Source organism: Camarhynchus parvulus, chromosome 8 (assembly GCF_901933205.1).
Source record: "Camarhynchus parvulus chromosome 8, STF_HiC, whole genome shotgun sequence".
In the NCBI taxonomy this organism is placed as follows: domain Eukaryota; kingdom Metazoa; phylum Chordata; class Aves; order Passeriformes; family Thraupidae; genus Camarhynchus; species Camarhynchus parvulus.
This window is the reverse complement of record NC_044578.1, coordinates 28,154,012-28,166,829: the sequence shown is the minus strand read 5'-3', so window position 1 is coordinate 28,166,829 and position 12,818 is coordinate 28,154,012. Positions and strand designations below refer to the sequence as shown.

General features: G+C 42.2%; 1 protein-coding gene across 1 annotated transcript; it reads right to left on the bottom strand.

Moving 5' to 3' along the window:
* Positions 1–588: 588 nt before the first annotated feature.
* On the bottom strand, positions 589–12,193 carry NUF2 (NUF2 component of NDC80 kinetochore complex). Its single transcript, XM_030953365.1, has 13 exons — positions 12,071–12,193; positions 11,011–11,085; positions 10,029–10,105; positions 9,815–9,876; positions 8,875–8,972; positions 8,181–8,254; positions 6,884–6,980; positions 5,900–5,962; positions 5,101–5,238; positions 4,098–4,238; positions 3,138–3,313; positions 1,625–1,760; positions 589–1,370 (listed from the first exon to the last, which is right to left on the bottom strand). Exons 1-13 carry the CDS (start codon positions 12,191–12,193, stop codon positions 1,221–1,223), a joined length of 1,410 nt encoding a protein of 469 aa, XP_030809225.1. The 3' UTR covers positions 589–1,220.
* Between the last annotated feature and the right edge of the window lie 625 nt (positions 12,194–12,818).

The following is a 12,818-nucleotide window of genomic DNA, read 5'->3' as shown; positions in this document are numbered from 1 at the left end:
TCTCTCTAGCCTAAGAATCTTGATCTGCTGACTGGAATAATCCCCTGCAGTATCTGTTGGAAGGTTTTGGGAATCTCTTTCCCCAACCAGTTTGTATAAGGAAGGAGATGCTACTGTAATATTTCAGAGTGCACTGGTGGCACTCAGGGACAGGGTTCAGTGGTGGAGGGGGCAGTGCTGGGTTAATGGCTGCACTTCATCTTAGAGGGCTTTTCCAATCTAAACAATTCTGTTACAATGGGAAAATTAATTTTTTTTTTAAAAAGCTTAAAGCAAAACTTTAGAAGAGTCTGATGCCTCCATAAGAGCTCTAGAAGGAACAAGCAGCTGCCTTTCCTAACTGATTTGCTAGCACCTCTAGAGATGAATTAAAATTTTGAAGATGGCTTGAATCATCCTCCTCCTGTCATCACAAAAGACTGCTCATAGCACAAATTCCTACAAATGTACAGAGCAACATTTTTCAACTGAAACCTTATGCCAAGTCAGTTAGGGGAGCAGAAAGAGAAAAAGGGTTCAATATCTTTAGATCAACTACTGTAAAAATTAACATTTTATTTTTTCCAAATAATGAAAACCACTCACAAGTTAAGGTACAAAACATCAATGTATATTTAAGAGCATCCTAACACAGACTGATGAACACAGGTGAGGGTTCAATACCCCACAAAGCAGACACAATGAGTTCAAGCGTTGAGAGGGCGAGTACTGTTAACTAAAATGATATTAAAATGGTACTTCTGAGTGCTCACAGTTCCAAATATTTATGATGAGAGTAACTTGGCATTTAGATGGATGCTACTGCTCTGTCAGGATTTCATCTTAATTAAATAATGGTGGTGGAGCATCACCTGTTACTGACTTATCTTGAACATTCAAGCCAGATCAAGGCACCAGGTGTTCCCAGATCAAAATCTGCAGAACAGTTTCTACAAATGCAGGGTTCTGTCCAAAATGTTGAGCAGTTTGGTGATAGCAACACTTGCAATATTACCACTAAAACCAGGTGCAGACTGAAACACCAGAAACTGAGTGTTTTCTTATCCACATCAGCAAGCTCATGACATCAGCATCAGCCTGGAAAGCTAAACATGTTCTGACATGGTTTTGAGAAAGCTGGATTGGCCTGGAATTATTATCCTTCCCATGCAAAGCAGGAGCCCTTGAGTTCAGGTATGAGCACAAAACACAATGAAAGTAGAACACAAGTTCAGACAGGCTTAAGAAGCATTCACAGAAGATTGAATGCTGAACAGCCCTTCCCTTATTTCATCAATTTTTTCTGCTCTTGAGGCTGCAGAAGTCTTTGCTGGCTTAAGAAGAGATTCATGACACTTGTCCAATACAGCCTTCAAAATTAGGCGTATTTCCTGGAAAGAGAAAATAAAGAAGGGAAAAAAAAATCCATCAGCAAAGTTAAATCTTTATCAAGCACCAATGTCAAGTGAGTGGTCTGGTGGACTCAAATGATTTCAAGGGTGTCTCATCCACGGCTTAAGAAGCAGCATTCAGCAGCATTAAATATTCACAACACACAGGGGAGGCTGCTTAGAGGATCACTGCACTGTCCACACTACAACAGGAATGTAAGAAGATTTTTGGGGGGTAAAAAAAAACCCCTCACCTTGGCTTTTGTTGCTTTTTCTTCAGCATCATCCTTCAGCTGCTCAATTTTGTCCTTTTTCTGTTTGATTTCCTTGCGAATGGCCATAACTTTGTCATACACAGCACCCCTCTTCTCCTGGACTTTGTTAAAATGTCTAAAGGTGACAGAAAAAAAAGTTAGTACTGAGCTCGTTCCAGATGAAACTGAAGCCCACCACAAGCAAACCCTGCATTTTATGAGCATAAAACCAGCAGCTTCCAGGAGCAATGGTATATAGAACTGTCTTTCTCAGAAATTAATGTGATTTTTAAACTAGAACAACTTAGGTACAAGAAGTGAAACTCATACTTAGCAGGAGCCCATATGCACCTTCCCACCTCAAGGACATTTCTTTTATTCACCAGCAAAAACTCTTTTCTTCAACCAAGGTTACCTCCCTTCCCCTCCTGCTTATCAAAGCATTTTATTTTATCACTCAAGGGAAATACCTGACACATTAAAAACAGGAATAGGCAGCAACTTTTGATGAAAAGGAGCATAAGATTATGTTGCTTTCATTGCTAAATTAAAAGCTGCTTCTCACAGAATCATTTCAGTTGGAAAAGACCTCTGAGATCAACCTATGTCACTTTGACCATGGCACTTGGTCTTTCCTTGAACGCCTCCAGAGGCAGTGACTCCACACCACCCTGGGCAGCCCATTCCAAGGTCTAATCACCTTTCTGTCCAGAAATTCCTCCCAATGCCCAACCTATTTTCCTCCCAAATAATTTCTTTTAGCTGGTACAATACACTAAGTGCCACTCTGCACACCACAGAAACCTCAAGCCTGACTAAATCTTACTTGACTCTCCCATCCATGTGCAAGCAGCTCCCTTCCATCACAGCCAATAATGTTCCATATTCCCTTTCCTTTCTATCTGTGTAGATGAAAATTGTTTAAAAATCAATTTTCTCCCTAAAAGCTCAGCACTAAGCTCACAGTGAAGCCAGGACCTTCCAGGGCTGCAGTTTGGTGCTGCCTTCAGCATATGGGAGGAAGGAAGAGGGGCTGAGAGGCTTTGATCAAATGACACTTTTCCTTTTGTTTTAGAAGCATCATGTCAGGATAATGCTCCTCTGAGATGCGAGCCCCATTTCCCCATGGGTCTTGAACATCTTTGATAATGAGCAAAAGTGGCAAGGGAAATTATGAAAAATTCATGAAAGGCAAATGGGGCTTTGTTGAAGTCTGATAAGTTGGAAAATTATCCCAATGTGACATTCTCTTTAAGAAGATAAAAGAATCAAGAATAAGCATTATAAATTAAATTAGTGCTCCAATAAAAGAATTGCTGTCAAGTCACATTGCAATTATTGATTTGAGACCCCAAATCCCTGCCTGCAGCATTCCTGGTCTTCATACAGAGCTGTCCCACACTGCTCATTTTCCCCTCAGTGCTAAGCTGTGTGTTTGCAGCAGCCATGGACTTTGGCAGCACATAACAAAGACATAAAGCAGCATCAGGCAGAAACATCAACCCCTCCATACTCGAGCACGGTGCACTTGTGCTGCTCAATATCTTCACGCATCTTTTTGAGCTGGATCTCAGCTGTAGCAAGCTTCTCATGTTTTGCAGTCACCATTCTCTTCAGGGACATTTCATCAGTCTTGGCCTTTTTCAGCTCTACCTGAGAACTCTCAAGTTGGTCCTCCAGATTTCTGGCCTAGAGTACAGAAGTATAGAAATGAAATAGAAATAAATTAAATGGGAGCAGGAAATTATCAAGATAGCATACCCTGTAAATGTGCTAAGATTACAACTAGCTGGCTGCTTTTTGAAGATTTGATTGCCAGCTCCTTCTCCCAGTTCCCTGGTCTCTATCTGATTATAAATACATCCAAATGGACAAGACCCCCTCCCTTAGGATGGCTTTCAGAAGTGACTGTGCCTTCTGCTATAGCTTTTTGCCAAGCCTCATTTGAACACATGCTATACAAATACCCCAAAACACTCCATACCATTTTTCAATTGCTCCTAACAACTGCATTCTGCCAAAACCTAGTGGCAAATAGCAAGGGACTGTATTGTGACAAACATTTCATCAGAGAATGCCTGGCTTAGCAATATTAATAAATTTAAAGGCACTTAAGACATGACTCTTCCTGATGTAACAATTTTTTATTCTTAGTTTCCACTCTCAAGGCAGAAGAAACTCGATTTCACTTTTCTTTTCCCATCATTTCCTACCAACAACCCCAAGACAGCTCCAACTATTTTAGGTCAGGTTTCTATGGCAACAAAGCCTTTGACTATTCAAAGTGGTCAATAGCTAGTGCATAGTACATTAGCTAGTGCCACCCAGCAAAGCAGCAGCAATGTTTTACTGACATTTTTAAGAAAGAATTTGGAAACTTCAAAATGTCATTCTTTATAGTGAAAAGGAAAGAGGGGAACATTGCTTAGACATCAAACTCTCCCTAACAGGATATAATTTGGATAATACAGACCTCTGATGATACACTGGCCAGTCTCTCCACATTTTCTCCCTGTATTTCCATCTTCTTTTGGTATAACTGCAATTCCACTTGGCATGATGGCAGAACCTCAACTACATCTCTATAACCTTCATATTTCTCAGTAACTTCTTGCTTTAAAGAGAGAAAAAGACTATCAATAAACAGCTTTAGAGTTCTTTTATACAGAATTAAAGCATATTGAATTTTGAACCCTCCCCTCATTGTTTAAAGACCTAAGAAGTAATATTTAAGGTGGTGAAATGAGCTCTTCATAAAAAAATAAAGGCATTTATTTGGAAGCACAGAAATAAAGGTGACATACAAGTGTTTTACACTGAATTAATCAGTAATCAACTTTTTCCAAGAGCTTTTAGAAAAAAAAAATAGAAAAAAAGGCTGTGCAGTGAAGAAATTCTACACTGGTAAAACAAGAGTTATGCAAAGCTTCATACCTGATATCACAGCAATCGAGTTTACACCTTTGGAACAAAAATAACCTTCAGAGGAAAAGTGCAAACTACTGAAGTGTGAGCAATCTCAAACCACAGAAATGAGTGGATATTATAATTAAAAAATAAATAAATAAATCTAGGAGGGAACCCAGTGTTCAGCCTATTAGTGAAGACAGCCATAGATTCCAGAAACAGTGAATAACAAGAGAAGCACGTGTTCTAAATACAAGGATATTTGGGAGCTGACAAAATATTGTCTCCTCTGGAGAGCAAACAGCCAAACAGATTCAAGAGTTCAACACCTGATTTTACAAGTGACTGCAATCTTGCTTTTCAAAAGGAAAAAACAGCCCATCAAAACTACACCACCACCTCTACCGCAAACCTTCAATTTTCTGAGGCTGTGATTTCATTTCAGACCAACCACTGTCCTGCTGGTGGTTTTACCATCACTCAAGAGGCAGCTCTAGATGATGACAATCCAGTAAAACATGCTTTTTTCTAACAGAATACCTCCTTGTGTGGACAGAGGAAAACCTCACCTTAGATCTCTTCAATTTCTTAATAGTCTCTTTCATCATCTCGTTGTAACTTTTCCGTTCTTCTGGACTCTCCACAATTTTAGATTTCAGCTGCTCTTGTTCTTCTTTCAAAGTAGCCAGAGACACTTTGCATTCATTCTAGTTAATGACAAAACCACTTTCAATATTAGTGATGAGGTGAACAAAGAGGAATTGTGTAGCAAGGTTTGCCATGGTCTTATGACTAGACAGGTTCTTTGGTGTGTAGTCATTCCTCATTAGGAAGTTCTAAAAATAAATTCCTCTAACCAGCATTAACATTCCAAATCAAAGCAATCAACAGCCTATTTTGCTTCCCACATTTGCTTACAGGGGTGCAGAAGAACAGCAGTTAACTGGTATTCTCCACCAAGAGCCTGCCAGCTCATCCTAGAATGGTTTGGGTTGGAAAGGACCTCAAAGATGATCTCATTCCAACCCTCTGCCATGGGCAGGGACACCTCCCACCAGACCAAGTTGCCCCCAGCTCCATCCAGCCTGGCATATTGCCACAAACTCTCTCCCTCAGAACTCCTGACCTAGGGATACTGAGGCAGTGCCTGCAGCATTCCAGAGCCAGCTCTGTCACTCTGGGAGAACAGCAACAAGTTCAAAACCTCCTGTTGTGCCTCAATAGCCCACTCTATGTATGCAAGGTAAACCCACAGCACCTCAGAGGTCCAGATTTCTAGTGACTTAATTCCAAGAATAATCTGATCCTAGAAAGAGAGATGATTTCTCAGTTGATCAGCTGCCAGCACCTATATAGAGGTGTACTCACCAGTTTTTGGGTTCTCTCAGCAATATCTGTCTTCTTTTGAGAAGTCACTTCTTGCAAAGCTGTCTGGAAAAAAAAAAAAAGCACCAAGCTTTCAACAAGCATCTCTACAGCTGCTACCTGCCTTATCCTTCTATCATAGATCTGTTCAAAGGAGAAATCCCATTTATGGGTAATTTGGAATGCCATAACCAGCAGAAAAAACTGCAACCTGTAAGATTTCAAAGACAGGAAAGGAGAATTTTGCCACCAAAACCACTGGAAGCACAAGGGAGGCAGCCAGCAGTGGGTAACTAGGAATAGGGATAAGAAATTGGCCATCCCTATTCTCATTGACCCTGGCAGTTGTTATTATAGCCCCACAACTTTCTTTGCCAGGGGCTCTGTTCTTCAGGGAAAATTTAACATAAAGTCCCAAATAATAGTCAAACACAAGGTTAATAATGCAAATAGCAGAGACATGATTTGACAAAACAAAAAAAATCCTGACCATAGATTATTATTTTCTTTTTCCCAAAGGAGCTAAAAAAGTTATCCATGAGACCTAAGAGGAAAGTTTCCACTGCTGAAAAGTTACCCCTGCAGTTAACCCTATTTTTTTTTGCCAGGCATTCCCTTGGGTGACCCTTCTTAGGCCTCATTTCTTACCATGGGCCACCTCCAGTTCCAATTCTTGGAATTTAAATAGAAAACAAAGAGGAACATCCCTGTGTTCCTGTTTGGAAGTGTGATGTGCATCTCCCAAGTCACTGCATAAATGCATTTCAAAAAAAGAGTCAACTATACCTTTGTATTCCCCAATCTGATTTAAAGCACATTTCACATTCCTTACAGTGAAACAAAGAGGGGTCCAACAGCATTTTGCTAAAATTGCCATTGTTTTAAAAAAAGTCCCTTTTATCCACTGAGTTAGAGGGAAGGGAATAAGACCAAGAGAAGTGAGGAGCCCACAGCAGGTTTTCAGAGAAATACAGAACAAGGTCCTACTTGTTTCCGACGATAGTCCTGCCTCAGCAGCTGCTCCAGCTCCCGAATGCTCTCTGTGAGCTGCTTGATCTCTGCCTCATGTTCAGCTGGGACTGTGCTGAGGGAAAAATAAAGATATTGGGCAGTTTCAGCATCATTATAGTCCAGTCAGAGTGCAGCAGATAAAACCATCACTGCCTCCACAGTTTACAGCCAGTAACTTTCAGTAATCAGAGCAAGACAGTCTCAAATGAATAGCTCTTATTTTCCTTTGCTTGTAAGATTTTGCAGTTGAGGCATAATCTAAAGAGCTATTTTGGCAAGAAGTGGTACAAACACAAAGGACTAAGTTTAAAGATCATGTTAAGCAAATCATGAAAGTACAACACTCCTACCAATTTTGGTGGTGACTTTCATTTATGAAATTTGCATATTACCTGTCATACAAATAGTTTATATTAGTGTAGACCTATCCCAGCTAGGGAACCCCCTGTGTAGTACACACCAAGAGCAGCTGTCAGGAAAAAAAAAAAAACACTTTGTTTTGAGAGCTCTCTTGGAAACCAGCCGTTTCTCCATCCTATTATCCACAAGCAAAAACAAAACTTAATGGTGCAAAGACACAGGCAGTGGGGCTAAATGGCCTGAAAAACAGAGATTGTGGCAAACATGTCAAATAACTAAGGAAGACAACTTTACTCATGTATTAAGTTAAAGATGAGCTTCCTCCAGCTGTTGAAGGGATAAAGACACATCACTAAAAGCTAAGTAAGAGCAAGAAGTTTCAACCTAGTTCTCCACATACAAATACAGGATTCCCTCAATGCAACCATACACTGTAAAAGCTTTGGGTTTTTTTTTCCTCTGCCAGCAGGGAATAAACCCCCTCAGCTCCCTCTCATCAGACTTGTGCTCCAGACCCTTCCCAGCTTCATTGCCCTTTTGTGGACACACTCAATGTCCCTCTTGCAGTGAGGGGCCCAGAATTGGATGCAGCACTCAGGGAGTGTCACAGGGGGATGGTCACTGCCCTGGTCCTGCTGGCCACACTTGCTGATACAGGCCAGGTGCCATTGGCCTCCTTGGCCACACTGCTGGATCTTGTTCAGCTGCTGTCAACCAGCACCCCCAGGTCCTTTTCTGCTGGGCCATATTCCAGCCCCTCTTCCCCAAGCCTGTAGCATTGAACCAAGTTATTATGACCCAAGAATGCGGCTCTGCACTCAGACTTGTTGAGCCCCACACAACTGGGCCACTGATCCAGCCTGAGCAGGAAAGGCAAGCAGTGCATCTCACAGTGCTCACTCCACACACTCACTTCAGTTTCTCCAGCTTCAGTGCTGCCTCCCGATTCACAGCCTCCAGGTGTTGGCTTTTCTCCATAGCTAATTTCTGCAAGTTAAATATTTGATTTTAGAGAAGTGTGGTTTCTCTCTGGGCTTTTATTAGAGCCTTGCTCATCATTATTTCACATGAAATGCACCTTCTCTGAACTACTGAGACGTTCAGAACAGAAGCCACCTCCAACCCAGCTTTTCTCAAAATGGTACAAGGTGTCAATCCTTCACTTACCAGGTTGAAGTATCCAATAATTTATTGTAAGGGGAAATATATATTATATATATAATATTTTATATTATACATTATATATATTATTAATAATGTATAATATCTAGAAATATATAATATATAATATTTTTATATTATACATTATTCTTACTATGTATAGTAATAATCATGTATATATATATAAAATATATATTATATATAATATATTTATAATATGTAATTATATATATATATGTAATATTTCTTTTTCCCCAATATATTGGAGGAAAAAAAACACCCTTTCAGTAATACCCAAAGTAATAATCAGTACCTTCCTGAATTACTTGTCTATATTTAACATCCCAACATGTTACATAAAAGAACAATCTTCATGGCTCCTGGTTCTAGGTTAATATCAGTTATACTTTTATAGGCATCTGGAATAAATCAGCACCTAATCTTACATAGCTCTGTTGTAGCTCCAAGTAGACCTCACGCCGGGATTCCCTGAAGTTCACAAAGTTGAGGATGCCACTCAAGAAGCGAACTGTCCTCTTGGTCTCTGAAACAACAATTGCACTGAGCTGGCTTCCAAAAGCATTGCAATTGCTTCAAAAAAGTTGGGCCAAGTGTAATTCAAGGAGACAGAAATTACAAAACACAGTCCAAATTAGTTCTTCTCCCACTCAGCTTGCAAAGATTTCAGACTACACAAAAACCAGCACCAAGCTGGTTACCAACACTTAGCAATTCTGTGTAATTTAACAAATGAATAGTGGCACCTGGGAGAAAAGGCTGTTAACACACAGCCTCCCATTCCAACAGAAGCCAGGGAGAAAAGAGTGTCAATCTTGAACTACAGCTCTGAAGAGAACCTCTCTGTAGCTATCAGCCAAACTGAAGGCAGCAATTTGAACTGCAGGGACTTTCTGTCTTTATACCAAGCAAACTTTCTGAAAGATGATTACAAAAGCTCTAAATGGCTTAGACAAGACAGATGCAGAAGTGAAAGATTTCTTCAGAGCAGCATTTTCCAAGTTGTCTGTGCTGTGGCAGAATCACAATTGGGTATTGAAAGGAGTGGAGCACTAAAGCATTCCAGAGCTGTCAGGGTAATTTCCATCCCCATCTATTATTACACTGTTATAAGTATGTCACAGCCCATCTCCAGACCAGCAGCTCAACAGATTCACAGCATTCAAAGCTGCCCTCAGTTACTGACTGCACCAGCCCACATAAGGAATAAGAGCTGTCCACTAGAAGCAGCTTGTTTAAGGGTCAGAAGAGCAGCCAGAAGGACATTTCTCCACACTAGACACCCATCTGGCTATGCCCAAGGAGAAAAAGCACCTGGAATACCAAGCAGCACCCAGGAAACACAAGGATTGCAAGGCACTTGCTTACTTGGGTTTAAAACATCAGCGATTTGGAAGTCACTGATCCGGCACATGGGCAGCAAGCGCTCCCTGCAAGGAGAACAAAACACAACCTCTGCTGCAGTGACGTTTGGTGACCATGGCTCTGTTCTTGTCCTGTACCCATTTGCTGCAAAATAGATCTTGTCCTCTCATCCCAGAGCATCAGCCCAGCAAGGACAAGGCAAGCATCTTCTACTCACATGTGGATATACAAGTTACAGACAGGTAGAAAGCCTTCATAGATCTGTGGGTACATTATGTCAACGTTGAATGGCATCTAAAGAGTAAAAAGAGTAAAAAGAGAGTCAGTGCATAAGTAGAGAATATTTAAAACAAAAATTATGCAGCATTTTCCACAGCATAAAATAATTCCAATAGATTAAGAACACTGAGGATGATCTTCCCATCCACAGAGAATGCATATTAAAGGCTGAAAATGTCAACAAAGTAAATAGCACACTATTTTAAGGGTCAACTTTGGCTGGAAAAGACAAAAAAAACCAATAATAACTAAAGCAGCAACATTACAAACTCTGGAAATTAATCTAAACTCTGTTTTATTTACTTCAGGACTTGTGCAGCACAACATTATACAGCTACCAGCAAGACGGTCCTTCTTTAAACACCCCAAAATTGACACACTCAGCTGCTTCATGGAGAAGTCAGGAGGAGAATGTGGAGACAGTGGTACACTGTCCCCTTTCTCTGACATTTCAAACCTCACAGCACAGCATGGCAGCTGCTGGCACTGCCTGGGAAGAACAGAGTTACCTTGTGCCCATAATACTCTTCCCTTTTAGTTTATCCAGAAAAGCCATGACACAAAACCATTTACTCTCACTTTCAAGGATCAGTTTTTGCCTACCAGAGACAGTAGGTAAATTAACTGTTAGTCAGTTTAGGTATCAGCCTCTCCTCACTTTCCTCTCAGTTAATGGAGGAGTGGAGATGATCAAATATAAAAAACATTTACATTCCTTCCAGATCAGTCCAACCTCCTCTAGCAGGAGCCCAGTATGGATTTTCAAGGCATGGTGTTCCTTCAAGGCATGGTGTTCCTCCAAAAGCTTGTCCACTCCCTCCTGGACCTTACAGACATTTCTGGCACTCTTAGCATCCCAGAGAACAGGTAAGTCCAATATTTTTTTCACATCCCACCACCCCTGCCACAGGCAGCCCTACCATGTAGGCGTGCTCCAGTCGGATCCCACACACTTTCTGCAGGATTCTCAGGTAAATCAGGTGTAAAACTTCAAGCTGCAGGAAGAGAGGACATGAATCAGGATTCCATATGTTTGATTACTCAGGGCTCCCAGGCCAGGCCATGAAAGCATTCAGTTTTTAACACATGAAGGCTGAATTCACTGGCCCACCACGACAACCAAGTTTCACTTTGAACATTTAGCAGTTCAAGCATTACTTGCTGATAATCTAATTTTAAGGAGCAGCAGTCAGCTCGGGCAATTACAGCCCTGACTGTGTGTGTCTGGCATTGGTTTTCATTACACTGCTGCTTGCTGAGCAGTATTCAATCCAAACAACGCAAAAAAACCTAAAAAAGGTCACAGAAATTATAATTCTGTAGCAACAAGTGCCCTTCATTCGATTATTAAGATGAAAAAAAATCACTTACAAGCCAAACAATTATTCATTTATAGCACTAATCTATGATCAGTTTTGCTTCTTAAAAACCATCTAAACAAGCAGGGCCAGACATATTGTAAGTGGATATATATAAATATATATATGTGTACACACACACACATATATATATATGTATATATATAATATATAAATATATCTATATATACATAATATTTTTCCCCCAATATATTGGGGGGAAAAAAGCACCCTTTCAGTAATACCCGAAGTAATAATCAGTACCTTCCTGAATTACTTATCTATAGTTAACATCCCAACATGTTGCATAAAGCTGAAGTTAAAGCACAATCTTCACGCTCCTAATTCTAGGTTAACATCACTTATACTTTTATAGGCATCTGGAATAAAACAGCACCTCATCTTACATAGCTCTGTTGTAGCTCCAAGTAGACCTCACGCCGGAATTCCCTGAAGTTCACAAAGTTGACACCACGGCGCTTCCCGGCAAGGCCCGAGGAGAACCCCGAGCCCACCCCCAGCCCGTTCCACCCAACCCCGCGGTCACTCAGGCCGGCTCAGCGCGTCCGTCCCACACGGGAGCCGGCGGGGCCCGGAGCCGCCCCGCGCTCCCCTCACGCACCCTGGGGTTGCCGAACACGTCGCCCTTGACCAGGTTGCGGGCCTCGGCGCCCTCCAGGATGTGCGAGCGGAGGTAGGTGATGATGTCGTCAGGGCTGTAGCGGGGGAAGGTCAGGGTCTCCATGGCGGCGGTGGCGGCGGGGACACGGCGGAGACACAACGGCGGCACCACAGCGCGCCCGATGCTTGAATCCTCCACGCCCCGCCCCCGCCCCTCGCTGACCTATCAGAGATCGTATCGTCATCGGGAGGCGGGGCTCGGCGCGTTCCCGCCCTCTCCCAGCCTATCAGCGGCCGCGTTGTCGTGGTGGGCGAGGTTTGTTAGGCCCCGCCCCGGCGCGGCCGTTGGCCGTGAAGGGAAGGGTGGGGTGAGGCGGCCGCGTCCCTGTGGAGCTGTCAGGCGGGGCTGGCACGGCCTCCGCAAGAGTCATAAAATCCCTGGAAGTAGCGTTAAAGTTCACCTAGTTTTCCATCTGATATGAGCAGGGACACCTTCCACTATCCCAGGTTGCTCCAAGCCCTGTCCAACCTGGCCTTGGACGCTTCCAGGGATGGGGTAACCACAGCGTCTCTGGGCACCCTGTGCCTCATCACCTTCCCAGGGAGAATTTCTCCCCAACATCCACTCCAAACCTGCCCTCTTTCAGTTTAAAGCCATTGCCCTTGTTCTTTCATTACCTGCCTGTGTAATAAGTCACTCTTCCTCCTTTCCAAAAACCCTTTAGGTGAGGTTTTCCCCAGAATCATCT